Source organism: Heterocephalus glaber, unplaced genomic scaffold, assembly GCF_053883595.1.
Source record: "Heterocephalus glaber isolate CG9 unplaced genomic scaffold, H.glaber_assembly_v1.0 deba00001666, whole genome shotgun sequence".
NCBI lineage: Eukaryota > Metazoa > Chordata > Mammalia > Rodentia > Bathyergidae > Heterocephalus > Heterocephalus glaber.
Genome location: NW_028258406.1, coordinates 10974226 through 11002223, shown reverse-complemented (window position 1 = coordinate 11002223; position 27998 = coordinate 10974226). Strand labels below are relative to the sequence as shown.

At 41.1% G+C, this 27998-nt stretch overlaps 1 protein-coding gene across 5 annotated transcripts; it reads right to left on the bottom strand.

The window, feature by feature from the left end:
- Positions 1-186: 186 nt before the first annotated feature.
- On the bottom strand, positions 187-25160 carry Cnmd (chondromodulin). 5 transcript variants are annotated; one of them, XM_004844266.3, is made up of 7 exons: positions 24966-25160; positions 24403-24543; positions 18959-19099; positions 12640-12753; positions 8951-9104; positions 4517-4683; positions 188-1091 (listed from the first exon to the last, which is right to left on the bottom strand). In XM_004844266.3, exons 1-7 carry the CDS (start codon positions 25035-25037, stop codon positions 879-881), a joined length of 1002 nt encoding a protein of 333 aa, XP_004844323.1. In that variant the 5' UTR covers positions 25038-25160; the 3' UTR covers positions 188-878. The 5 variants fall into 5 exon arrangements, with proteins under 5 accessions (XP_021113578.1, XP_004844323.1, XP_004844324.1 ...); XM_021257918.2 differs by having other exon boundaries at positions 192-1094; positions 12700-12753; positions 24966-25159; XM_004844265.3 differs by having other exon boundaries at positions 200-1094; positions 24966-25158.
- Between the last annotated feature and the right edge of the window lie 2838 nt (positions 25161-27998).

Below are 27998 nucleotides of genomic sequence, written 5' to 3'. Positions count from 1 at the left end.
ACTGGAGGTAACTCTAAATATAGGGCTGCCAGTTGTTGGTAACATGCCAGCATAATTTATAGATAAATAATTCCTCATGAGCTACCACACTGAGGTTTAATGTTTACTTTAAGATAGATTCCATTATATGACTTATTTTCCTTTATGTGTTTTTTCTGAATACTCTTTTTAAAAGTTTTTTTTGGAACAAGGTCTCACTCTGTAGTTCAGGCTGGCTTGGAACTCACTATGTAGCCCAGGCTGGCCTTGAACTCATGGCGATCCTCCTGCCTCAGCCTCCTGAGTGTGAGATTACAGGCATGCGCCACCTCACCCAGTTTTCTGGATACTCTTGAGTGTACATTTGCAAGACTGGGAAGGAGAGGGCTGGGGATTTAGCTCAGTGGTTCCACTGCCTGCCTTGCAAGCGCAAGGTCCCGAGTTCGATCCCCCATACCAAAAAACAAAACAAAACAAAAGACTGGGAATGAGAATGAAAGTTAAGAACAACTGAATTCTGTACAAGTAGCAGAATAACGAATGATTTTGGTCATGACTTGGAACTCAAGTGTACAGTTGAGATCTCTGACAAATTTTTAATATTTTTTCGTGTTTATTTTATAATAGCTTGGGAAGACTTATAGGAGGCTTTATTGTCAAAACAAAGGAAATAATAGAGGGATTATTATGGCACTATAGACTTAAACTATTCTTTCAGTACATTTATACACACTAAAGTTCTGGAAAGCATTTGAGAAATTCTTTTATAAGAGTCTAGAATAACATTGCTCAGGTTGAGTATAAAATACTTTGTGGTCCCTTGGCATCAGCATGCTTTATTCTGCTTTGGTTGTCCACTCTCAGTTCTTACTTGACAGCACCTAATATATGAAGTGATTTCACACCATGCCCAAGATACGGGCAACCCACCAGCTACATGGCATGACAACTCTGCAGGCTGAACGGCAACCTTGATAATTATAAGGCCATGGATAATAGCCCCCAAGGGGTTCACAGATCTTCTGGCAATGGGTGTAGCTTCGCCTACATTCTATACAACAGATTCCTTCATGGTCCAGTCTGGGATCGAATGTCATGCTTTCTCCTTCTTGCTGCTGTGAGATAAAAGAGAATGATTTGTATTTTCTTCATAATGAGAAGTTACCAACATGCATGTAATTGTAAAATAAGATCCTAAGTTTTTCTCCACTACAAGAAATCAGCATAACCTTCTTCAAAGGAGTTTTCAATCTTACATTTGCCATTATTCAAAATCTGTCACTGTCAGAAAGTTTTTAGCCAGGTGTGGTGGCACACACATGTAATCCCAGCACTTGGGAAGCTGAAGCAGGAGATCACTGCAAGTTAGAGGCCAGCCTGTACTACAAAGTGAGACCTTGTCTCCAAAAAAAAAAAACGTTGTGGGTTTTAAAATAAACTATATCCTGAAGTTTCTCCATGTTTTTAATGAGTCATGGTTACCACTTCATTTCTGACTGTTTTAAACAAGAAAACAAAAGAGAAACATTAGAATAAAAAAGAGGATTTCTGCAACTTCTAATTGTACATCAGCCAAACACTGGTGCCTTTTTGTAGTAATGGCTTACAAGGTTCTTATGTCTCCATTTTGAAACTCAATTGATTTTAGGATACAGACAGATTTCAGTTCCAGTTCTGCTGGCCCCCAAAACTGTGCTAGTTGCTCCTGTCATCATTTTAGCAACATAATAGGGAAGTTAATATCCTTGGAGACATACGGGGTCTGGAACACTCAGGAAAAACCTACGTATATATAGAAATTCAAGACCTTAATCTTTACCAAACACAAAATCATATGAATGAAGTAAAAGTCTCCATTTTCAGTGCTAGGGAAATTATAAAAGTAGAAGGAACTTGCCCTTTGCTCAATTTGCGTATCTGGTATACCTTTTCAGGATATCTAGGGCTCAAGATTTTGAATGCTCTTTATAAAAGTATTATATTGCCAAGAAGTCCATATCTTTAAATTCTCTTATATTTTACATCTTTCCTGGAGGTAGCTGATTATGTTTTGTTTGTTTTTTAATTCATTAAGTTTATTGGTACATTTTAAGTATACAATATGATGATGTCCATCATTGGGAATTTGTACTTTTACATGATATATGTTGGTTCTTTGTGTTTTGGGGTTTTTTTTTTAGTTTTAGTCTTAACTGGGGGAAGGCATATTAAAATCTTCAGATATACTGGAAGTCAGAGAAAATTGTGTTTTGAACATCAGTATATTTAGATTTGATGGTTACTAACAAATGGCCAATTTTGCTGGTTCTTTCTGAAGTATTTTAGAGTAAATTCTGATATGAATTTAAAAGTTGAAGGCACTGTGACATTTTACCCATAAATACATAAGAATGTACCTCCAAAATAAAAGGTCATTTTCCTCTGCAACTACATTGCTATTATCATACCTAACAAAATAATTCCTAACACTCTCTGATATACCCTATGTGTAAATGTCATCAAAATATCTACTAATATATCTTACTCTATTACACCATTCTTCAGACTATTTTTTCCTTATCTCTTGAAATAGGTTCATCTGGGGCAACAAAAAGATAACCACCTCATTAAGTATAGCTGGCTTTCTGGGGCCGAAGATGACAAAAAACAAAACAAAACAAAACAAAACTCTGTTAGTTGAAGTATTTCCTCACCTGAGTGTTCAACAAAGGTTTGTTAGGATTAAAAAGTTGGTAGGAAATGGGTTGTTACTCTAAGATTTTTTTCTTAAAGAAAATGTGAAGGCCTGAGGTCATGGTGAGAAATGCTTTAATTGTTTTTGCTTACAGCTCAGGATATAATAAAGGAAACGCTTATATGATTGGAGATTTTCAAGGAATATTGATCATTCAAATATGGAATCAGGGCAGAGTCACATCCGGCCCTTCAGTAAAGTAGCTATGTCCTCATCCCTCGAACAGACTCAGCCAACCCAGCTGCCTAGAGAATAAACTATGTTAAATTTTGTTTACCTATTCAGACTTGTTATTCTTTGAGCTGAATGAAATACTGGGGTATTGTTGAATTTTCTGATAAGCTTTTGGTTATTCAGGAAATACTTTTTGTTTTATATCTTTCTAAAATATATTAAGTCTAAAATAATAAACTAGAAAATAATTTGTAATATATGAAGCAGTGTAAAATTTAATAGGCTACAAAGAAAAAAATGCACAAATGATGGTGCATGAAAAGATGTTCAACTGTACGTATATCAACCAGGAGGTAAAATTTATATGCCAAAAAAAAATTAAATTAAAAAAAATTTATATGCCTATGGAATTAGCAAAGGTTTAAAAAAAAAAAATGTGAGGACTTGGGTTCAACCCCAGCACCTGAAAAAAAAAGTTTGATAGTAAATGGTTCCTTAGCTGGAAGTTTGGTAGCCCCCAATAAAATGTAAAATTCCCATAGCAGACCCATGTATTTATGCTAAAGACCTAGACTTATATTTCTGCTAAGGATATACTTACCTGAGTGTAAAAGAGATGGAATACTAATACTTAACAAGGAGCAAGTTAATGCTGTGTGCCAAGCCCTGTGCTAAGATCTTCACCTGCATTACCTCATTTACTCCTTCCCATAACCCTGTCAAGTCCTGTATGGGTGGTGTGCTCCAACAGGATTTGTAAGAACAGAAGATAGAGAAGTAATTTATATGTCCACTAAGAACTAAATTTTTATGTCTCTCCATATGTTGGGATACTACTAAATGAATAGAGGTCATTAAATGAGAGATTATTTAGGAGATACAGAGTAATCTCCAAATGAATATAAAGTATAGTAGGCAGAGATATGCAGGAGATAAAGAACAAGTTCCAAAATACTATATAATGAAAGAAAGTAAGGCACATAATTTTTTATGTTGAGGGTGTATGTGTGGAAGGGAAACTTGGCTTTACATTGTGTCCTTGTGTGTTTTTTAAAAAAATGTGTGTGCACACTCATGTTTTGAAGACTAGTTACAGATAAGTATTATTCTTTCACTTCCTGCAAAGCAGAGTAATGTTAAATACTAATTCTTAGGAGATTTGAGTTGTTACCACCTTAGTGCCATTCTCACAAACATCAGTTCTCAGGGGTTCAGTCTAAATATTTTTTATCTTTGTATGAGTCTATTCCATGACTGGTCTGAGAGCCCCTTCAGGCAGAAGTTACTCCTGACTGTGGGCATGGGGCCCTGGGGAAAGAGAGCAGAAAATCCACAAATGTCTGTTGGATGATGAGTAAAGTGGATTTAAAGAGTGAATACTTTCATTCTGTGTACTGCTACTAGAGCATACTTGCGAACATTTCTAAATAATCAAATTCCTGATAATATGTTTTCATGAATTTTCCTGTGACAAAAAAAGGAGAGCTCAGCAAACTTTGTATAAGGGTTACAACCAATCAGGGTTTTACACTACAGATACAATGCTTAAGTATTTTTACCTCAAACAGAAACATCATTTCAGCATTTAATGGATTCATCTGAGCATGTCACAAAAACACCAGTACGCACGTGGTAAGGATTATCAGGATTGAAGTGTTCTTCGTCCTCTTGAACACTGGGTCTGGTTTCATTACCCAGTCTTCCAGGTACTGTGTTGCCCCGTAGCCCACTGCGTGGCCTTCTTGTGGTAGCTGGAACAATTTTTCTTACCACATCCCTTCTTTCTCTTTGGATTTCTGTAAAAATCACTGTAAGTTAATTCCTTTAGTTGAATAATTAAGGAAGTCAGGTTTGCATTTTTTAGGGTGAAAAATGCAAGAAAGGATATCAAAACATAAACATGACTAGAGACTACTAAATTTTTGTACTGATCTTTGTAATAATAGGGCATATTTCGAGCCTTCCTTTCATAGTTAAACAAATAGTTAACCCATTTTGATTTCATAATACTAATTGAAGGAGACATCAGAAGATGGTTGACAAATCTGCATTCTCAGCCCCCTTTTTCTTTGCCTACCTTCACTATGGGGGCTGAGTAAATAAAATACTATTCATTTTCTCTGCCTTCTTTGCAATTAGAGTATACAGGTGAATCATTTCTGACTAATGAGACATAATGCAATTTATAGGAAAGCTTTTGCTTTTATGGTAAAAGGGTAGATATGGCTTCCTATATTATTTTCCTTTCTCAAATATAGATACGTATCTTAGTCTCTTATCACTGAGACAAAATATGCAGACTTACAATTTAAAAGAGGAGAGGGTTCATTTTGGCTCATGGTTTTAGAGGATTCAGACCACAGTCAGCTGACTCCAGTGTAAGAAGAGGTTGGTAGAAGGGTCTGCCAGAGGGAAGCTGCTCATGTCATGGGAACAAGGAAGCAGAGAGGGGTGGGAGGAGCCAAGGAGGGAAACATATCCTTCCAGTTCACCCCCAGTGACCTGCCCCTTGTAACCAGGTCCCACCACCTAATAGCACATTCAACTCTGAATTCTTCAGTGAATTAAGCCACTGATGATTATAGCACCTGCCATGATCCAATCACCTTCCAAAAGCCCCACCTCTGAACACAGGAGAGTTCTGGGGAGCATTCTAGATCTAAACCATAACCATGTGATAATCTGAAGTTACCAGAGACACCTTGTGATCATGAAGTGATAGACACAAAGATGATAAGCCAACATGTTACAGACAGCAAAACAGCTAGAAAAGAGATCAGATTGAATGAGGAGCTGATACTGCCCAAAACCTTATATCTCCAGGCTTGTGACTACCATATATACATACAAAAAATGTTGAAACCACTCGATCAAGTATTTCATTCCTTGTTGCTATATGTATTCCTAATAGATTGACTATATAGGTATAAAATTTTATAGTTTGCAAAGGACTTTATCTTGGTTGATTCATATAAAAAATCCACAGAGAAAGAAAGCATTAAGGCTTAGAAAGACCAAGTGGCTTGGCCAAGATCTCAGGATGAGTGGCCAAGCTAGGGCCTGGAGGTGAACTGTCTTCCAACCCAGTGCTCTGGTTAACCACATTGCCTCATAGATCCTGTAGCACAGATGACGGCTGAGGGACAAAGATGGAAAGTACCACACAGCATGCACTTTGGTATCTCCCTGAGCCCCAGTTTCTTTATCTGTAAGATGGGGATAGTTGTATCTAATTCATAAAGTAGTAATAGTGTTAATGAAAATCTGTATCTAAAGGTTTTAGCACAGTGTTTGGCTTATAATAAGCACTTAAATGTCAGGTGGTTATATCGTGGTTTGTTATTTATGAGAACTTAGATGTGCTTTAAAGCCATACTTGGATTCACAGCTCCACTTCTTTTAACTGGGCAAATTAACTCTGTGAATTAACTCAGGCAAATTAATCTCTGTGAACCTTGGTTTCTTCACTTGTAAAATGGGAACTGGAGTAGTTACTCCAACATTTGTTGGTAAAGCTTAAATGAGGATAAAACATCATGCTCCAGGACAGTGCCTGGCACACAGGCAGCACAGCAGATAAGAAATCTCCCCTTTGCTCACCCTTCTGATCTGTGTCCAGCCACCATTCACAGTGTGGTTATTAATACAGCTCTGTGACACTGATAACCTGCTGGCTTCAAGATTCAAGGGACAGGGGCTACTGGATCCTGGAGTTGGAGGATTTTATGAGAAAATCAGGTGGGAACCAGGCATCGTCATCTGAGGGAAATTTATTTTCTTGGTTTTATTGTAAACTATAACTGCACTTATGAGAGATAAGGAAGAAAACACATTTATTTTTAATATATTCCATCCTATGGATATACCAACATTTATTTAATACTTTTCTAATTTGGGTTCTACTTTTCTGATATACATAATGTGTATACATTTTTTTGAGGTGCTAGAGATCGAATGCCTTGTAAGCTAGGCAATGGTGGAATTACAACCTCAGCACAATATGTGAAGTTTTTGTATGTATGCTGTGATGGTTGGAATACTTAAGATGTGGTTATGCTATGCTGTTGAGCAGTGAAAGTCCAAGGAATATCCTACATGTAGCTAGAACAAGCTGTTTCTGAAGGATCAAGTTACTTATTGTGCCTGACATTTTAGCACTGTCAGTAGTACTGTGTTCCCATTCCTCCTTTCCCCCACTTGCCTTGCAATATTTCTACATGGCACCTTGTATCATACTATACAATTTTCTTAATTTAGTGTGTATTTTATGTTTGATTTTCCTACATTTAAAATTCCTTAAGGACACGCATTCTTGTTAGTTTTGTTCAGCAATGCACCTCAAGGATCACAAGTTATATGGCACATGATAGCCCTTCATAAATGTTTTTTGTTTGTTTGTTTTTGGTACTGGGGATCAAGCTCGGGACCTTGTGCTTGCGAGGCAGGTGGTGGAACCACTGAACTAAATCCCCAGCCCCATAAATGTTTCTTGAATGGGTGAGTGAACTCTGGTTAAGAGCCTTATTAGGGAGAGCTCTACATGGTAGCAGTGTAGGAGACCCTTGTTCTTAACTAGCAAAGGTTGTAGTTTCTGGGTGGTGACAAGCAAGATGATTACTTAGGTGAAGGATGGGGGATGGAAATCCAGAATTTGACAAGTGACCATAGAATTATGAGTTATAGCCATTCTACAGGGGCATGAACTGAAATAGGTCATTTGGATATGCCCCTTCTGCAGCCACCTACATTGTGACAGACACAGATGTGGTATTCTTTCTTACTGAGCCTGCACATGGCCTCAGGATTCTTTTTGCCTCACTATGCTAGGCAGCCACTACCAGTGGTTTGCACACTGGACTCAACTGACCTGGCCTCGGCTAGAGAACACCCACTTCCTCCAGGCTTTGGAACAGTATAGGACTTGTGAACCCTAGGAATAATTTAGTTATGGTACAATTAGAAAACTGTACCGTCTAAGCCTGGTGAGGTATTTTTTTAATCCATAACAAAATTTACTACTTACACCATTTTTTAAGTGTGTGGTTCATTGACATCAAACACATTCACACTGTTGTACAACCATCGCTACCATCCATCTCTAGACTCTTTTTCATGTTGCAAAAACTGAAACTACCTATTAAACATTAACTGCCTGTTCTGTTTTTCTACAAGGTCCCTACCAAAGCTAGAGGTTTTAATGCCTGTATTTTCATTTCTATACTGTTTTTTTTTTTTTTTTTGGTACTGGGGATCGAACTTGGGACCTTGTGCTTGCGAGGCAGGCGCTGGAACCACTGAGCTAAATCCCCGGCCCTCATTTCTATACTGTGTTCTCCTGGTATTCAATTAAAATTTTTCTGAAAACAGCTTATTTCAGCTGTGTTAGGAGAAAGCCCCCACCCCCACCCCTGGTTCTAAACCAGAACTTCCGAGTAGGCCTTGGGGGAGACCAGCATGGTGACTGCAGCAGAGATGAAGTGAGAGGCCCTCTGGGGATAGGACAAACAGCAAGGGCCACTGGGCTCACCTGCCCTTTGTCACCTGGAAATAGCTCAAAGATATCTTCCAATATAATTCCAAACCCCAGTGACCTGAATTTATTTCCTCTGAACTTGGAAGCTGATTCTCAAGCCTTGAACTTGAGGAATCTCAGCCTATATCCACAGCAGCTTTTGGCTGCCCCATAATTCTAGGCTTGAAAATAATAAAGATCTGGTGGCTTGACAGCTTCTTAGACCACTGATTCTATGACTTAGGAATAAAAAATGTAAAATTGGAAGGTGCAAACAACAGATTAAGGGGCAGAGTGGGAAGAATTGGGAGCATCATAAAAGCTGCAGGTAATGCAGTAGTGCTTTTTGTCTTCCTGGTCTGCCTCATGTTAACCCTGTTGCTCCTTCCATTTTCTGATGCAATCACAGATGTCACTTTGTCTTTTAGGAGGACACTACCACATACACCCTGCTTTGTTCTTTATTATATGCCCTAACCTGGGAGAGGTTCTGATGAACCTCACAGGAAATGGATAATTCCAAGCAGCATTGCGAAAACTTAAAATGTTACCTTTTGGATATGTAGGTTTAAGCCAGAAAATAGGGAGGTTGCCGCAAAGTTCTAAGATTTTCGAACTCAAGAAACTGTTGTCCTTGACAGGCTGGTCAACAGCCACCCAGATAAGAGAATTTTCTTCATTTTTAACTGGCATGATCTTGCCTTCCTATAAGTAAAAAATGAGATGCACTTGAACAAAGAGGACAGTAGAACATCACATGTTGCTAAAAGATTATTTTGCCTTATGAAAACTTATGGAGAATTCTGTGTGGGTGTGTGCATGCACACTCTAAAGTTCCAATCTCTTTGTAGCTCTCTTCCTAGTATTCAGCATGCCTCCTCCCATTGCCCTGCCCCCTGGATAGCTGTAATGTGTGAATAGTGTTCTGAGTTGAAGTGAAAATTACTTGATATCAACTTTGAGATTTGGGTTAATCTCATGTTTTCGATCAAAGATGTTTTTTGCAGAAAAGCAATTGAACAGGCCCTGAAATCCTATAAAAGGATAGAGGAACCCTTCATTTGAAGTGAAAATCTTTTGGGGTTTTGTTCTGAAGCTTTCAAACAACAATGGAAAAAGCAAGTGATTGGCTCTTTAATGTCTGCAGTTCAAAGTATTATTTAACATAAACCATTTCTCCATTTCCCAGCTATAACAAGATATATTTCAGATGTTCCTCACATCAAGCACACCACTGAGATTTCAAAGCTAAACCCTGGATTTTCTTCTACAGCAAGTTGCTGACAATGGTTTGATAACCCAGGAGACAAATTTATTTTTTCCAGTTGTTCCTTTCATGTATTTATTAGTTTGCAATAGGTAGGAGAAATTAAAATGTTTTCTCCTTACTTTAAGCTAAAAGCAGCACTTCATTTATGTTTCTCCCTCAGGGTTATGGTTGCATTAAAACAACTTAAAGTTATTGGAGGAAGCAAACACTCAAGTAATCCATTTATTTACCTTAAATTAAATGGCTTCTTCCAGGAAATGAATGCTCTTGAGTACAGTAGCTTTTTTAAAGTTATACAAAACTTATGAAGAATTTATGAGGGCAAGTGGTGTAAAAATCTTCCCCATCATAGTGTAAAGTGTGTGGGGAAGAGTAGGATGATTAGGATAATGCATATAGATGCAACCGATAAGCTAAGAATGTTAAATGAATCTTGGGGCACATTGTTTCAGTTGCCTACTCAGTATATTTCCTTTTTTCCCTTCCTTCCAGACAGCCTTGCTTTTGTTGGAGGCAGCAGTGTGTCCAGAGTCAGGAGACACTTGCTTTCTCATACTTTCTAGGCCCAGGGGTGATGGGGTGGCCAGTGATGGCCACTGAAATCCAGGCCAAAGTGTTTTGTGGGTTGTGAGGCCTGCTTTTTCTAATTAAGTCATGCTTGGCATTCAGTCTTTTTGACTAAATCAGAGGTTGTCCAGTACCACCATAGTTGAAGTTGGAAGGAAAGGAAAATAAATAACCACAGAGAAAAAAAAAATAACCACAGAGATGCTGGCTGCTGAGTCAGTGCCTGCAGCTGCTTACCTCTGCATTGCCCACAGTGAGAAAAACAAATCTCTATTTGTTTAAGTTACTCTAAATTGTCCACTACTGACAGCCAAGCATGTATTTTCTGAATTAGTTTTTGTCCATCAGAAGATCCACCATCCACAATATAAACAACTAAAACAAAAGACAAATCTACTTCTGTGGCCTAAGAATCAAATACTGACAACAATTAAAATACAAAAATAATTCACTATCATGGAAGTTTTTTCAGCTATTATTTGAAACAGTGAAAAATTGAAGATACCTGAAATGTTTGGGGATAAAAGACTGAAAATTAACATATGATCTACAATATATCCATAATAATCTACATTTTAAGAGAACTAAAGTTAAATGAAAATTATAATGTACAACAGTCTAACTTATGAAAATGACATACACAAATACAGAAAATCCACTGAAATGTTAACCTTGATTATCTGTGGATTATGCAATTATGAGTGATTGCATTCTCTGTACTTTTATGTATTTCCCAAATTTGCTACAGTAACAAAGTATTGTTTTTAAAAACCAAGGGGAAAAGGTTACTTTTTAAAAATCTACAAAATGTATTGAAAATTTATGACTGGTTCTGAGTGAGCTCTGGCTGGGGAGGTGGTCCTTGTAAGAGGAGAAAAGAATGCGCTCCAGGTCCATGGATGGGGAAATGGCAAGGATTATAATTCAGTAAAGTCTTCACAGCAGAAACGGAGAGGGATGATAATAAAAATAATGGCAATTCAATAAGAGAAGTTCAAAGATCAGAACAAAGGAGGTCTCCATCCCATTTCAGCGTGGTGTTAGTTCACAGGAAGAGAGCATGGCCTTCAATTCTGAGTGCCCTAGCTCAGGAGGATCAGACTAGCATATGATCAAGGAATAACTAGAGCTGTGGAGGTCTGGAAAACATCTCACAGGATGAATGTTGGGGACACTGTGGGAGTAAGAAAGAAACCAGAACACATAGTGGCCCACTTTCAAACTCACAGGTTTGCTTTTGGCTTTTGTTTGCTTTTGTTTTGAGACACTGCTGCTCCTATGAGGGTAATCAGGCAGTTTCTAGGCACCTTCGCTTATCCTTATTTTCTCTCTTGCCTTGAGGGAGCTGACACTTCACTTCCCCCTCAGGGATACTGGAAGGCTCAGAGATGATCATAATAAAATTAACGATAATGAGCAACAGCCATCCATTCACCATGTAGTGGGTTTTAGGGCCACGGACACAGTGTGTACACCCCCAGTTTGCACATGACAAAACTGATGCTCAAGGAGTTAAAGTCATGCATAGCAAGTGTCAGAGCTGGGGTTTGACTTCACGTTTTTTTCTGACTCCCAAGTCCCATTTTTTCCCCCACCATGCCTGCCAAATGCAAGACAATAATCGATGTGACCACTTTGTAAGCCTTAAAGTATGGTAAGAATGTAAGGGGTTATTGTTAAGTGTGTCTTTAGAACTCTGCAATTCTTACATTTTAAAAAAATCAAGCTTAATGGAAATTGAAGGATTGTTTAAAAAAAAAAAAAACTCACAAACTGACACATGGGAAAGGAATTAAATTTTTGTTGTGTCAATTCACTGACCTTGAGCTAAAGAGAAGAAATTGTAGGAGGAACTATTTCTGCTCATAGGTGGACAAAACCATTAGAACTTCCCTGGTGGTGAAGCCGGCTGACTGATAGTGGGAGTATCCTGTTACAGCTTTCTAGCAGAAGCTGGGTGATCAGCTAACCAGAATATTTGGAAGGAATTCCCACATTGCATGGGGCTGAGGCTAGAGGGCTTCTGAGAGCCCCTTTCATGAAGACTGAATCTTATATCTTTTTTTTTTTTCCGTACCAGGGATTGAACTCATAACCTTGAGCTTGCAAGGCAGGCACGATGCCACTGAGCTAAATCCCCAGCTGGAGTCTTTTATCTTTAATGTGGAGTCTTAGTCACTGATTCACTAACATCAGGCCAATGAAGGTTATGTGAGCATGAAGCCCATTTATGCACTTTAAAATGTGGCTTTCCCAAACCTTTTGAAAGAATACTCCCTTTGGACCAGTAGGACAGAATTTAAATTCCTTTGGCAGAGAAAAAACAAAACTTAGATTCTGGTCTTGAGACTGAAGGAGTTGTTCCTTCAAACTCTCTTACTGTCTGAGCACACCAGGACCCACCAGTTCGGCGGAGATGCTTTGCTTGGTCACAGTGCCCACCTCAGGAACATGAACCTTCACCTGTGCTTTGATGTAGCACTTCTCTCCTCCAGCAAAATGGATTCCTGTGATGCCCTATGAGATAAAAGTATATACATCCATTCATTTATTCAATTTATGATGTGTCTGTTTTGTGCCAGGCACTGCTGCAGGTGCTGAGTACAGGGGTGAATAAAACATAAAATCCTTTTTCTCATGGAATTTAGCATTATTTACCAATAATACAAAATAGAGAAAAAGTCAAGTAGAAATAAGAAAAGCAAGGCAGAGAAAGAGGAAAGGAATGACCAGGGATTGTACTTTACACAGCACAGTCAGGAGAGGTGACATTTGAGCCAAGACAGATATGTGAGTTACTCTCCCTCTGCCTTCAAGTTCAGATGAATTGCTACTTTTTCCATGCAGCTTTCTCTGGAGCCCCCAGTCTAAGTAAGCTCTCTTGCCTCTGACTTCAGGTAAGTCCTGTCATCTTCATCTCCCATTTTGCATTTAGTCTACACTGCTTACTCAGTTGTAAGCTTCTTGAAACCAGTATCTGAGTTTGTTTGTTTGTTTATTCTCTTTGGTGATCCTACAAATGTTCTCAAAAGATGTGAGTCAAAATAATTAAATCCAAAATTTAGCCAGGCATAGTAGTGCACACCTGTAATCTCAGCACTTGGGAGGCAGAGGCAGGAAGATCACCACAAATTCGAGGCCAGCCTGGGCTACATAGTGAGACCCTGTCTCAAAAACAAAGCAAAAATCCATTAATTTGGAATTTTTCTAAATTACTAAGCCCAGAATAAACAGTAAAGCTTTTTACCAAGAACTGAAGTTTGCTCCCACACCTTACTCAAGAACTTGGATGTTTTGGTTTTTGCCCCTGTGAGATATAAACAGTGTCTCCTCCATGTCTGCTGGGGACCAGCCTCAAGGGAAACACTGGCCACAAGGCTCCGTTTTGGCCTACAGCTGGGCACTGCTTCTACCCACAGATACATTCTATCCCACGAGTATTTACTTTCATGATGCTGGTTTTGGTTTCATGACAAATGAGTGGCCAAAAATAGTCTTAAAGGTCATAAATTTTATACTGTAATAATGTAGACACAAAGCTGAATCTTGACAATCTTCTGTTGAGACAAGTGCCAGAACAATATGGAACCAGCTCCTGGGTCAGTGCTAAGGAATGGGGGATGAGGAACACTTAGAAGTCTAGGATCCTGGCTCAGGATTCAATCTTTTTAAATGAAGAATGAAGCTAAATGTAAGTCATCCAGAAGGAGATTCATGGAAAGTTCTGCCTTATTTGAACTCAGCACCAGGTGCCCTGCAGAAACTGACAGGTACCAGCTGGTGAAGAGAGAAAAAAGTGGCTTTCTTCCCAAAGTGCCTTACTGTTTGCCTGGAGGCCTGACTGGCCACATGCACACACATCACCCATTTCACCTATTTTTCCTGGGACCAACTCATTCTCACAGAGGCAGGGGTAGGGACCCTGCTCAGGAGGAGAACCACCAAGGCTGGATGCAGGGCTCTGACTTCAGGCACCAGAATCTCCTGGAAAGAAAGCTCTTCAAGGTGTCTGTAGCCAAGGACTACCAATCTAGAATGAAAGGCATTTATTCAGGGTAACTACATTTTTTAAAGACTACAATAGCCTTTGGATCCAAGTTCCTTCTGTACCAATGGCTCAAACTTTTGCTTGCATCAGAATAAGACACAGAGTGTTGGATCCCAATCCCAGTGTTCCAACTAGGCAGGCCTAAAATGTGCATTTCCAATAAATTCTTGGATGCTATCCTGTTGGTGGCCTGCAGAACACCCTCTGAGAACCACAGTTGTCTGCTCTGCTACCTTCCAAAGTTCTGCTGTCATTATTCTGCATGTAAATCCAAGAATCATAGTTTGAAAAATAGAAGACAAAGGAAGGAGATGACTGCCTCCCTACGTGATATGTTCTCTTCCAACACTCCTGTCCTCTGGTGTGAGATGTGTGGGAGGAAAGGCCACACAACCATTACTGTGCCCCCACAGGAGGCAGAGCTGATTTTCTTGGAGGATTAGCAGCACCATATGAGAAGCCAGAATGGAGTTAGTACTGTCAGACTACATGCTGCAAAAAGAACTGAAACCCCATGGGGCTGGGACCATGGGAAAGAATTCACATGCATTAACCACCATGTCAAGCCATAAATCCACATTAGGCAGGCAAATATATTAAGAGATTAAGCAGAAGGAACTGAAAGAAGCAGAAGAAAGCCAAGAGAACCTCCTGCTTTTCTAAACAAGGCCTTAGATGCTAGTGATAATGAAGAAACTTGCTAACAAAGGCAATGAGCGATGATTTCAAAAATCTAACATTCTTTTGCAAGAGTCAGATAATCTCAACTTGGAACCCCTTTCCTTCTTTCTAAAGTATCATCTATTTCTATGACATCCAGAAGGATTTCAACGATAGGGAGCCCTACACCCAAGGGCTTTTTAGAAATCTTTGGAGGAATCTTGTCCTTACCTGGCAGTGCCCAGGGATGCTGGGTTCTGCGGAGCCTGAGGCAGACCCAAAGAACTTACTGTCCTGGGTTCAAGGATAACCTGTGTGTAGGTATCTGTGCCTAGAATCCAATGCTTTCCACATAAGCACAGTCAGTGATTTTGGCATAGTTTTTATGTATAGTGAATTTCCTAGAAATGTAATTACTATGAAAACGGAACTAATTGGTACTTATGTCTACTGTTTGGGAAAATCACTTAAAATTTAATTGTCAAAACACACTTGTGTCTGTCTACATTTTAGGTCGTGGCATTGACAGTTATTCAACCACAAGTGCATGTGTTTAACTTTACTATGTTTTCTAATGCATCAAGGTGAGAATTTACATATGAAATCCATATTTTACTTTCAATTACTTTCATTTTATTTTTCCTTTATGTTACATTTGGGAGTTATATTGATTTTTGAAATCAGTAGCCTATAGTTATGCTATCCTTTTTCTCTAGCTTTTCAAATTATAAATTTCAAATATTCATAAGTTAAAAGAATTGTACAGTGGACTCTCATATACTTACCAGTATTTTCTTACAATTTCTAATCAGGATTTAAATGGGGCATTATATCTGAAAGGCTTGGCCTAAGCTAGCATAGATGCCTGTGAATAACCTACTAGAATATAACTTATTAACTGGGCTTTTGTATCTCCCCAAAGCATTTTTTTAGTGTTTTTCTTCCTCAAGAGGTTCTTTTTTCCACTGTTGGGCTCCATTAAAGTCTTGGTGAGCTTCTGGGTAAATGGGAGACTGCTCATTGACAGATCAGAACCTTTTACAACCTGGCCCCTTCCCCATATCTCCTTCATGCCCCCTTCCCCATGTTCAACCACACTGGAAATAGGACTGCACACCTGTGCTCACTACTCTTCTCTGGTCCTGGAAAGTCCTGCCCCTACCTCTCTTCCTGTTGAAATCCAAATCGTTCTCAGGACCTGATGCAATTGTCATCACCTCTGTCAACCTGCTCAAAGCCCCTAATCGGTAGTGATGCCTCTGTGTGCTTGCACACTATGCTCACTGCTCATCACAGCAGGGCTCCTGGGCTGACTGGAAGCCATTTCTGTGTGCATCTACCTCCTGGACTGGACTGGGAGATTCTTAAGGGACAAGAGTCACTTATCTTTACATCCCCATGCTTAGCGCCATCCCTTGTGCACAGTGAGCTTCAATCAACCCTTCCTGAATTTGACTGATGGTTTAAAATAGAAGAGAAAGTAATAGTGCATGACCAGAGAGGCTGATTCATGTGTTTTCAAAAGTCCAGGCTTGTTTAAACCCATAACAGGTACTATCCATCAAAAAAATGTTCTACTCACTATTTCTGACTTAGAGAAATGTGGATGCTATCAAAGAGAATTGATCAGTTTATAAAATATTTGTGGGCCTCTTGGTCTATGAGAATAAAGCACAATCAATACCATTATTAGAACCAAAGAATTATAAAACAGATGTATAGGTTTGGGATTAAAATATTTTCAAAGGATATTCTTGATACATGAACATCTTGAGAGAGATGGGTCTTTTCGTATTCATCTTTGTAGCTCCCTTCACATATGTTGATATCGTGGCACATCCTAGGTATTCAATTTTGTTGTGAATTGAATAATGCGTGTGGGGAGCCACATTTTATTAGTTTATATTGAGTAGTAGAAAGAAAAAATGCTTTTACCCTGTCCTGGGTCTTAACAGTAAAAACCTGTGATAGGTTCAGAGAAATTATATTTGCACACTGACTAGAACCACTTGCAAAGTTACGACCTAACAAAGTACAGCTGGCACATTCAGAGCTGGAGAGCCTGTCCCCAGGGCAGAGACCACTCTGAACATAGCCAGTCCTTGTCATCATCAAACAATGTATAACACTGCATGGCTCTAATGTCAGCATCTGTTCTGTATTCAAAAGGACTTGTGAAGTGTATTTCAGTACCAACAAGAGGAGTGCTTTCATTCAAATGAAAAGCATCCTTAGTTTTTCTCATCAGTCACAGGAAGATGAGTGGATGAGATGTTTGTGGACCAATAAACTATCAAAAGAGACATTATTTTCAAGAGCCCTTTTTCATTATGAAGTTTTACCTCTTCCATCTGCAGAGTTAACAAGAAAACCCAAACAGTGAGCCTCTTTCTTATCACAGAACATGAAAGATAATAAGATATGTACATTGGCCAATGGGAAATTAGGCCTGGAGTGACACTTCAGTTTGCAGATATACAGTAAAGCATCACTGGAGAGCTTAATGTCTCAAATTGTCTGTAAATCAAATTTTTGGGAAACAAAGCAGTCCTTTTCAAAGGATACTTGAATGTTTTATCTGTAATAGGCCATGGCCAGAAAACACAGGCTAAAATAGAGAATTTGCCCATGCTAGTTTTCTGGATTAAATGAGAAATCAAAGTATGTAAATAGATCCTATGTGATTTGTTTGTTTGTGGTACTTGGAATTGAACCCAGAACCTCCACACTCACACTGAGCTACATCCTCAGCCCTTTTCTTTCCTTCTTTTTTGAGAGACATTCAGTTGCTAAGTTGCCCAGGCTGGGCTCAAACTTCTGATCTTCCTGCTTCAGCCTCCCAAAGTGCTGGGATTACAGGGATGTGCCACCACACCCGGCTCCTGCCTGTTGTTAATTAAGATTTCTCTCCTCTCCAGAAATTCAAATTTCACGCTTTGCAGCATTTTAGGATAATTTGAACATTTTATTTGCCATGTTATAGAAAACAACTTGAAAAGAGTTCTTTCAATTCTTTCTGCCAATACTTAATATAATTCCAAGGAGAGTTTGCTCCTTTCAATGGTATTGTGACTTATTTTTCATTTTAAAAAATTGAGCTTTGCTGGGCATGGTGGTGCACACCTGTAATCCCAGCACTTGGAAGGCTGAGGCAGGAGGATCGCCGAGGAGTTTGAGGCCAGCCTGGGGTACATAGTAGGTTCAAGGCCAGCCTGAACTGTATAGCAAGACCCTGCCTCAACAAAACAAAACAAAACAAAACAAAAAGTCAAGCTTTATTTTGATTCCTAGGACTATATCTTTTATTTACAAGAAGTAAAATTAGCTTTTCAAAACAGTTCTTTCCTTAAGTAAATGAATTCAATGAAGTTGTTTTTTTTCTTTTTAGTTTTCTCCTGCCTTCCTTCCTCCTTCCTGTTCTTTCTCTCTCTCTCTCTCTGACACTCTCCCCTGGCCCTGTCCTCTTTCTTTCTCTTTCTTCAAACAGAGACTCACTATGTTGCTCAGGCTTGCCTCAAACTCCTGGGCTGAAAGGATCTTCCTATTTCGGTCTCCCAAGTAGCTGGGACAACAGGTGTGTACCACTGCACTCAAAGGTGGTATTGCTTTGTGTCCCCCCCTCCCCCCACCCCCAGAGACATTGTCTTTTCCTTTTGGAAGTATGAACCAAAGCTGGGTGTGGTTGGAATCCCAGCACTTGGGAGGCTAAGGCAGGAGAATCACCTCAAGTTCAAGCCTGGGCTATACATTGAGTTCAGGGCCAGCTTGAACTATGTATCAACCCCGTCTCAAAAAACCAAAAAAAAAGGTATGAAGCATTTTCCTTTCTCAGAGAGACTATGCTACCTGACACATGTGGATTACTGGCACTACAACTGCTGTGAAAAACAGATACTCCAGATACTCCAGGTACTCTGGATGTGTGTGTGTGTGTGTGTGTGTGATGCTTTTCTTGGATTGGAAAAGTCCCCCAGGCTTGCCTGGCTAAACTTTCTAAGCATGAAATATACTTACATTCTGGAAGTCATTAACTTCAATTGCCTCTTCAGCTCCGCTTCCCATTTTAAAGGTTTCCAAGTTGTTCCCAGCATCTATTTCCATTGACCCATCCTGTAATTTCCCGTTGATACTCATGGTGTAATGGACATTGTAAATCTGGAAATGAACATGAGAGTTAGTGATGCTTTCTGTTTTTTGGTCTTTTATTTTCTCTTTTTTTTCACTTTTCTTTTTTGGTACCGGGAATCGAACCCAGGGCCTCGTGCTTGCTGGGCAGGCGCCGCGCCACTGAGGTAAATCCCCGGCCCTGCTTTCTGTTTTTTGGCAATTCAAGGATTATCTTTAGATCTCTGGTTGGATGAGGAACTTTCATATTTTTCAGAGATAACATGGAATCATCTTTAATAGTAATATATTTATACATGAGGACATCATCCATACACAAATCATTTCACACTTAATGATTCTTTAAAAATACAAGCAAAGTTGTTGATAGTCTCTGATACTTATTCAAATAGCTCAGTGATTTGCAATCCTGACTGCACATCAGAAGCAGCTGAGTAGATGTTCCAGGTACTGTGCCTGGATTTCACCCTGGACAAATCAAGTAAGAACCTGTGGGGATAGGTTGGAAGAATGGTCTTCTTTTTTTCTTTTTAAAGCTCAATTCTATTATGCAAGTGGGTTGAGAGCCATTGATGGATAAATGGATATTGAGGAGTCAGGACCAACTGGCTTTCAGTTGCGGGGCATTTCCACTTGAAAAGTGATTTTCTAAACTCTTTGGTCAAGATTAGGTAGGAAACGTGGCATATGGTGAGGACTGCAGACAGGACCAGGATATCCTTACAGATGTAGAGCAGTGTTTGTAGAGAGCAGGGCTAATGTGCACTTCTGTTTCTGTTCAGAGGGAAATAGCTCCACAGTGTGTGGGGTGCACAGTGTCTAGGTCATTCTGTTGTGAGGAGACATGTGGCACATGTGGCAGGGAGGCAGCCCAAGAACAGTAGCCCAGGCATCAGGCAAACACCAGGCCATGCCATGTCTCCCTGGGGCTTGGGAGTTGCTTGGAGTGTAGAATGAGGACGCTGAACCTCATGGATAGTTTTCATCTATGTCCCTATGGATCTGAGGCATTGTCCTAGGCCTGGCTGAGAGGTGAGGAGGGTGGTGGAGCAGGTAAGATTATGAAGCTCCTTCTCCCCTGTCTATCCCACCATCTAGCTGGAGTCCCTGCCTTTTACTGTGTGTGTGTGTGTGTGTGTGTGTGTGTGCCTGTGTGTGTGTGCCTGTGCTGCATTTCTGAATAAGATTTGTCAGAAAAATTCAACTACTTCAAAAAATTTTTTGTTGCTACTAAATTAAATGATCTAAAAGGGCTTTCTTAGCTCAGGCTTCTTATCACTACACTGGTTTAAAAATAATTCATGTGCTTCTGCTATACTTTTCGGTTGAGTGGGGTTACTAGCAGGGTTTCTCTTTTTTGTGTTTTGGACTTAGAGGCATATCTGTATCTTTATTTATCTCACTTATATAGGATATATACAAATCTTTGAAGATTTATATATATGTATATACACACACATATACACACACATATGTATAAATCTTCAAAGAGGGAAAGAATGAGAACTAATGACAGACAATTTCTGCCTGATGTCGGGTCAACCAGTCAGAACTGCAAATAGTTCCCATTCAATTCAAGTCTGATTTTTCTCCCTCATTATGAAGAGTGACTCCTACATAGAAAACATTGGACAACATACCTGTTGTTACTGGATCATTATGTGGAGAAAACTCATTATTACAAGACCTACAAAGCAATATCAGAGATGCAGAAATGGCTTTGCCATCCCCCACCCTTTCTGGCAGCAGCATTCATCTCAGCATGACCCTCTTTTTCTCCTTCTGAGAGCTCAGATGCCTACAGTTTACTGTCTCCCAAGCTGGCCTGATCAGAGGAACTTCTTCCAGGGGTTCCTCTTAGAGCTGGAACAGAGGCCCCAATCTGCTTATCCTTCGTCCCTCAGGTGGGTCCTTACTTATGAGTAAGCAAGTTTCAGAAACCCAATGCTTTCTGAATGTCAAAGCGGGCTCTGTTCTCGCTGGTGCTCTCTGAGCAGCCACCGATCACATGGGTTAATGATGACTGTCTAAAGGACTCCTGCTGGCACAAGTGTCCTCCACTTGAGTGACAAGTCTATCTCTCCCTGTCCCTCCCGTTCTCAAAACGTTGCACATAAACATTGCACATAAACATTTACTAGTAAAGCAATCTTTCTTTTCCCTTCCCTCCCCTCCCCATTTCCCTTCCCTTCCTTTTTTTTTCTCTTTCATACTGAGGATTGAACCTAGGAGCCTTCAAATTGAGCTACATCCCTGACCCTTTTCTTATTTTTAATTTTTGAAACAGGGTCTCGTTAGATTACAAAATTGGCCAGGCTCAGCTTAAATTTACAATCCTCCTCTCTTGGAGTGCTGAGATTACAGTCATGTGCCCTAGAAAAATGCAAAATGTAGCCATTTCTAAATTCTTTGCAGTTTTAAAAGGAGACAGGAAGGTAACACGAGAAGAGTGGTTTGTGGTCCTAATTTCACTTTTGCTATCAAAGGCTCCCTAACTGGGTATTGCCTCCTTTGAGATGTAGCATCAGCCCATCTCCATGCACAGTGAACTCTTTCCACTGCAGCAGCCCTGAGAAGCCTGTGCCCTCCTGATGCTGTGGGGCCTGGGGTAGGGAAGGGCAGGAGGCATCTGCAGTTATCTGAGCTGGGGAGGAGGCTAGGCTGCTGGAGCAGCACTTAGATTATCTATCTGCTGTAAACCCTGGGAGCTGTTGGGACCTGAGGCTATTTCTATCCAAGTACAGTGAAGTTTATTATTTGCCAAAATTCGGCTAAATATGGTGCCTTTTACAGCCAAGGATATTTGCTAATGAGTTTTTAATAAGGCCTAGGTTCTGTAAGATTAATTATATAATGTTTGGGAAAATGTCTAGAAAAATTAATCCAGGAAGAAAGGCTCCGAGCAATGCTTTCCTCCCCTCCTCCCAAGGGGTGGGATTGTCAGTTATCTCATGTTGGTAGGAATTTCCCATATTGCAATGCCTTGTTCCATTTACAATAGGGTGGATGAAAAAAGGTCTCAATATTTGAGCTCAGTTAGTTATCCCTTGATTTTTAGTGCCCCATGATTCATAGTCCTCCAGCTAAATCAGACAAGGCCTGTCTGTCCTCAGGGATTTACCCATGTGAAAGGGAAAGGAGGCAAATTATGGCTGGCTTTCTCTGTAAACTGATATACAAGAGCCAAGGCATTGATAATTCCCAAAGTGTGGTAATCCATTTAGTTTGATATGCCTTTCTATTTGACAGTCTTACCTTTTTTGATTATTTTTTGTTTGGGTGATTTAGATTTGTATTCTGGGAATGTAGACCCATGAATGTGCTGTGCCTAGATGGTGCCAGGTTTATCCTATTTAGAATTTTGTGATTTGTTTTTCAGACTTAAGTAATGCTGGGTCAGCACTGGACATGTAGGGAGACTCTCCTCTCAAAAAAAAAAAAGTACCATGATATTCTTCCTTTGGTCTGGGTAGGAAATAGCAGTAACTTTGATTGTTGACAATAAAATGTGATTCACTACTTCTCTATATTAGAATTTAATACTACTTTCTTAAACCAGACAACCAAACATCTTGCAGTAAAATGAAAGATATGAAAAAAGGGAGGTTTGGTTATTCAGTATGATTGTTCAGTCTCCCTAAGAAGCTTGTCAGCTAGCTATGTTTGCCTTGAATAATTAAATGCCAAATGGTATTCCTTTTATATATATCATGACCAAAAATATTTACCAAAAAATAAATAAATAAAAAGCAAAGCTATTTCTATCCCACAAATGACCTATACTATTGAGGTTTTCTTATCTGAAAAATAGCATTTACATTCTAATACCACCAAATTTCCCAAAGGGATGACAATGTAACCCCGCTACTAATGGAGATGTAGATATTGAAATCATTCTCATGTTCAGATTTGCTGTTTTCAAATATGAGCATCTGGCCCAGCTTCTATATTTAAAATACAAATACATTAGGGCACTTTTCAAATCCACACAAAATACAGTGCAGTTCTGATTTTACAAAATGATGCTTGTAAATTTGATATAGTCTCAAACAGACTCAGTGCTAAATGGCATGCTTATCTACATTAGGCATGTGAGTTAAAAATACAAATTAGGCAGTGACTGCAGAAGATGTGATGTGTGAAATGGTTGAATTGCTTTCAGCACCATTTTCTCTAAGTACTGGAATTTGTTCATGCTTTGAATTTCATGGTGGGAGAGAGGGGTAAAAACACAGCAGTCACAGAGCCTCGGAGGACAGTGATTAAGAAAGGGCCCTTTGTGTGTACCCTGGGGATGGAATTCTTTTCCATTACTCTAAATAAGCTTGGACCAGGCCTGGCAATGGTCATCAAGATAAAATGCCCTCTTTTTAGGTGAACACATTCAGGTATTTAGAGAACACACTGGAACGCTGCCCAGGCAAGTTAGAAACAGTTTTTATACTCCTGGAGAACCCATGGGGCTTCAAAATAAATCGTTGCATACAAAAAAGGCAGGCCAGTAGTTAGTGAAACATTTACCATAAAATCACTAGTGACTAGGCCAGAAATGTTCTTAAAAATTTCCTCCATGGGCCGGGGATTTAGCTCAGTGGTGCCGCAGCCTGCCTTCCAAGCAGAAGGTCCCGAGTTCGATCCCCGCTACGCCCCCCCCCCCAAATATCCGCCACCTTTAAGGAAGTTAGATTTTTCTGAGAGAGAGAGAGAGAGAGAGAGAGAGAGAGAGAGAGAGGGGTCTATTACAAAATAGATCACACATGATAACTCTTGTGGAAAGATTAAGATTCACTCTAAATTATGGGTCTGAATATTCCCCTCCTCTGTCTTAGGTCTTACATTGAAAATTGATAGCCGTTCTTGGAGGGGACAGGCCTTAGAGGTCTCAGTTCCATTTCCTCCTTTAAGAATGAGTACACCGAGTTCAGAGAAGCAACACACACGCTTGAAAAGCCAGGCCTAGCTGGGCCGAGAACGGGTTTCCTCCAAGTGTTCCCTGCGTTCTCTGCTGCACTATTTCAATATTCTTTCTTAAAACCTTGACTTGCTTTCTGGCAATGCTGCCTCTGAGAAGAAAGCAGCAAAGCCCTGAGTCGGGACAAGGGAGAAAGAAAAGGGGTCCTGAGAGGGCCTAGAAGGAGGCTTTGGGGTGGCCATCGGGTGGCCAGCCCCTCAGAAGCGCCCCCGCCCGACTTGGACCGCGCTCTGACTTAACCTAGCGGGGGTTAGAGTATGACAGTGGCCCCTCCACCCCGCGCGCCTCCCGGCCAGGTGCACCTCCCGCGCTACACACCCCGACTCTGATCTGCGCCCCGCGCGCCGCCCTTTGAACTTACGTGACTATCGCTCCCCTTCCAGAAGTAGAAGGCCCCGATGGCCCCGAAGAGCAGCAGCACCACCCCCGAAATGAGGACCACGGATCCGACCTTGAGCAGCCTGGCGGGGCTGGAGGGCTTCACGGTCACCGTGGCGTACGCCTGCGGGCGGGGGACGGCGGGGGGGGGGGGGAGGGGCGGGTCGTGTCTGGGTCGCCCCCACCTCGCTGTGCCCGCGCCATGCCCCAGAGAGTCAGGGAAGTGGGTGGGAAACGGCCCGCCCCTGGCTCCTTCAGGGCCCCCTTTCAGCCTGTTCCTTCCAGAGGGTCCTTTGTCCCCACCTGTGCAAGTGGCAGACGCAAACTTTTCGGGGTGCAGGGCTACTGCCCTGCGGCTCTGCATTCTCTGCTGCCACAGGGAGCCCCCTCCCCACGCGTCTGTGGATCTCGGGCCCCTTCTACTCTCACACTCGTGGGACCACCCCGTGCACATATTTGGGCACCCACGTTTGTGCCCCTTCCCCCATATCCGGCAAGCAGCACAAATCTCAGACCCCCGTCGGTGGGTCCTGGGGGGGTACTCACCGGGGGATTGCAAAACTCCACGTCTTCAGGGCCCACCAGCGTGATGGGAACTTTATCGGAATTCTCTGCCATGGCTTGGACGGGAGGAGCAAGACTCTTGGAAACTCCAGTTCACCCTGGCCTCTGCCCTGCTGCCCCGACGTGCAGGCAGTTTCAGTGCTTGGCGCACACACAGTGCAGTCCAGCCTGGGCGGGCCCAGCGGTCCCCACCCCTTCCAGGCCTCACTTCTTCCTCCCTTCTGTCTCCCCGCCCTGGGGGCAGCAGTCTGGGCCTCGCATATTCTCTTTTCTCCTCACACCTTCATCTCTACCAGCCACAAATAACAGTAGGATAAATCTGAGTGTGTAAGGGTGCGTCTGTCCCTCAGAGAAAGTTGCTGAGTCCTGGAACCCCAGGAAATAATAAATTGGCAGGGCAAGTAGCCGTCCACCTGAGAATCTCTTAGAGTGTCAGAGATCTCTTAGAATGTCTACTGTGACACCTGTCTGGAGGCCGTTTCTCTCCAGTCACTGTGTGTGTGTGCGAGCGCGCGCGCGTGTGCGTGTGCGTGTGCTGGTGGAAGGGGATTTAGAGGACAGCAGGGTTGTGTGGGTGGATAGGGGATACCAGCCTAAGGGTACCAAGGTTAGGATACCTTTCCACTGCCTGGATATGGCTGGATGGCCCTGGGACCTGATGGTAGAGCAGGGTCTTGGAGACAGCCCCTGACACCAGCTTCTCTAGGTGGTGGATACAACTGCAGCACAAGTGAAAGCCAAGCAAGGAGTACTGGAGAGAGAGTCTAGAGACCAGCGTAAAAGTTTATTCAAATAGGCTGATTAAGGTAAGCCAACAACATGGGCTGGGGATTTACCTCAGTGGTTCTGCCGCCTGCCTAGAAAGCACAAGGTCGTGGGTACCAAAAAAAAAAAAGGTAAGCTAACAACAAACAAACAGAAATGATGGCAAGCACCACTCCATACACTGGTGTGTGGAAAGGAATAACTAAAACAAGTATGTGTGTTGGTATACATGTATGCATATAGTTAAAGAATCAACTTTCTTAAGTGGAACAAGGGAGGGATTTTTCACTTTTGGAAAAGCAATCTGCTAGTACTAGGATAACATAGTACTGCCTTTGGATGCAGGCTTCCTTAACTTCCTGTTCAGTTCTAAGTTTCTGCAGAGCCCTTCACTGAGGAGTCAAGGGGGAGAAGTGAAGGGGGAGAAGTGCTTGGGAGGAGCAGGAGCCTGCTTATATGGGACTGTGGCAGGAGACCTGGATTTGAGGGGAGGCTGATGAAAGCAAGGACTTGGTGACAAGTACAATGACATGGAACTGGGGTGGAGGCCAGGAGAGGAAAAGACACTCACAGAATTGGACTTGCCAACTCCTGAACTTGTGGAGACAGAGGTTGGAGACCTGAGAGGGTTAGGAGAGTAATAGGAGCCCAACTGAGGTCAGGAACAGTTCTTGGACATGTTCAGTTTTGATGTAGAGAATGGAAAACCAAGAGTCCAGGGAAATGTACTGAGCCTGCCTATGTTAGTTCTCTTTCGTTGCTGAGACAAAATACCTGACACCCAAAATTAAAAGGGAAAGAGTTTATTTAGCTCACAGTTTGCAGTGTTTCAGTCCATAATCGGCTGGCTCTAAGGCAGGGTGGCACATGGCAGAGGGGCAACAGTTCATGGTAGAGGAAGACAGCAAAATCAAAAAGGGAACCTAACTATCTTTTTGCCCCTTTTATCTAGACTACTTAGGGTGGGTAACACTCACACCCTTAATCCTAGTGCCCTTGAGCCTAGCATTGCATCATGAATCCATTCTAGCATCACACACTCTAGATCCAGCCATCTCTGAAATAGCCTATGACCACATGAGCCTTTGGGGGTATATCTGGACACAAGCCATAACACTGCCTCATTTGCACATTGCATTAGATGGGCTTGCAGTACTTGTCTAAGTTAAGGTGCTGTGGAAGCCTCCAGTGAGATCTCCAGCCAGGGCTCATCCAGGGCACTGCTGAGGTGGAGTTCAGAAACTATATTCCCAAGGGCATTTGTCATTGGAATTTCAGTGAAAGAGTAAGGGAAATAACAGAGAAGTGGGAGAGGATCCATGATGAAGTAGTGCAGATAATGAAAATAGGTCCATTCAAGAGGGATAGGTCAGTGGTGTCAAATGCTGAAATAAATGAGTGCACAGAATGGCCTTTTGGTTCCACTATTAGAGGTCTTGGGGAACTCATAGGACACTAGTAGTTGCATTTGTTTTAATGAGCACAAGAGACATACTGCAAAGAATCGCAGAGTGACTGAAAATACAACACATACCACAGGAAGGAGCTAATGTTCTTTCTGTTTTTTTCTTTTTGTGATACTGTGGGTCAAATCTAGGGCTTCACACATGCTAGGCAAGTACATTATTACCACTGAGCTACATCCCCAAACCAATTTTGAAGTAATTTTCTAATTTAAGATGTTCTTAGGAATCATTAAAAGACCAAAAGTTATGGGTAAAGGACAGACAGAAGATTCACAGAAGAAAAACAAATGGCTCTTAAACAGAAGAAGAATCTTTGATGTGTTCAAACTTTTCACCTATTAGACTGACAAAAATAAAAAAGTGTTAAAAATATTTTGGAGAGTACAAGGGTGAAACAAGGCCTTTCCATATCGTGCTGTGGGTGGATGAATTGGTACAATTCTGTTGAGAGCAATTTAATTTCAAAATGCAAAATGCAATTTCATTTCTATGGATTTATCTTAAGGATGCATCACAAGGGTGAAAAATCCTGTATGTGTAAGGTTGCTCACTGCAACATGTTTGCTAGGACAAAGGAATGCAAATTCTCTGTGTCCAGAGTAGAGGATTTATGGTACATCCTCACAGTGGAATCCAGGCACCCATTGAAAGGAATGAGGCAGCTTGGATATACTGATGTAGAACAGGCTCTAAGATATTTTAAGTTTAAAAAAAAAGCATAGAAAATGTGTTTAAATGCCTTCATTTGTATAAAAGCAGAAAGAAGAATATATTTATGCATATT

Bases quoted from the DNA above. Each gene is read 5' to 3' on its own strand.
- Cnmd (XM_004844265.3), bottom strand. From the start codon at position 25,037: ATGGCAGAGAATTCCGATAAAGTTCCCATCACGCTGGTGGGCCCTGAA. The intron at 19,100-24,402 runs GTAAGTTCAAAG...GTTCATTTCCAG, and splicing joins GGAAGGGGAGCGATAGTCAC to ATTTACAATGTCCATTACAC. The intron at 12,754-18,958 runs GTAAGTATATTT...TTTATCTCATAG, and splicing joins AAGTTAATGACTTCCAGAAT to GGCATCACAGGAATCCATTT.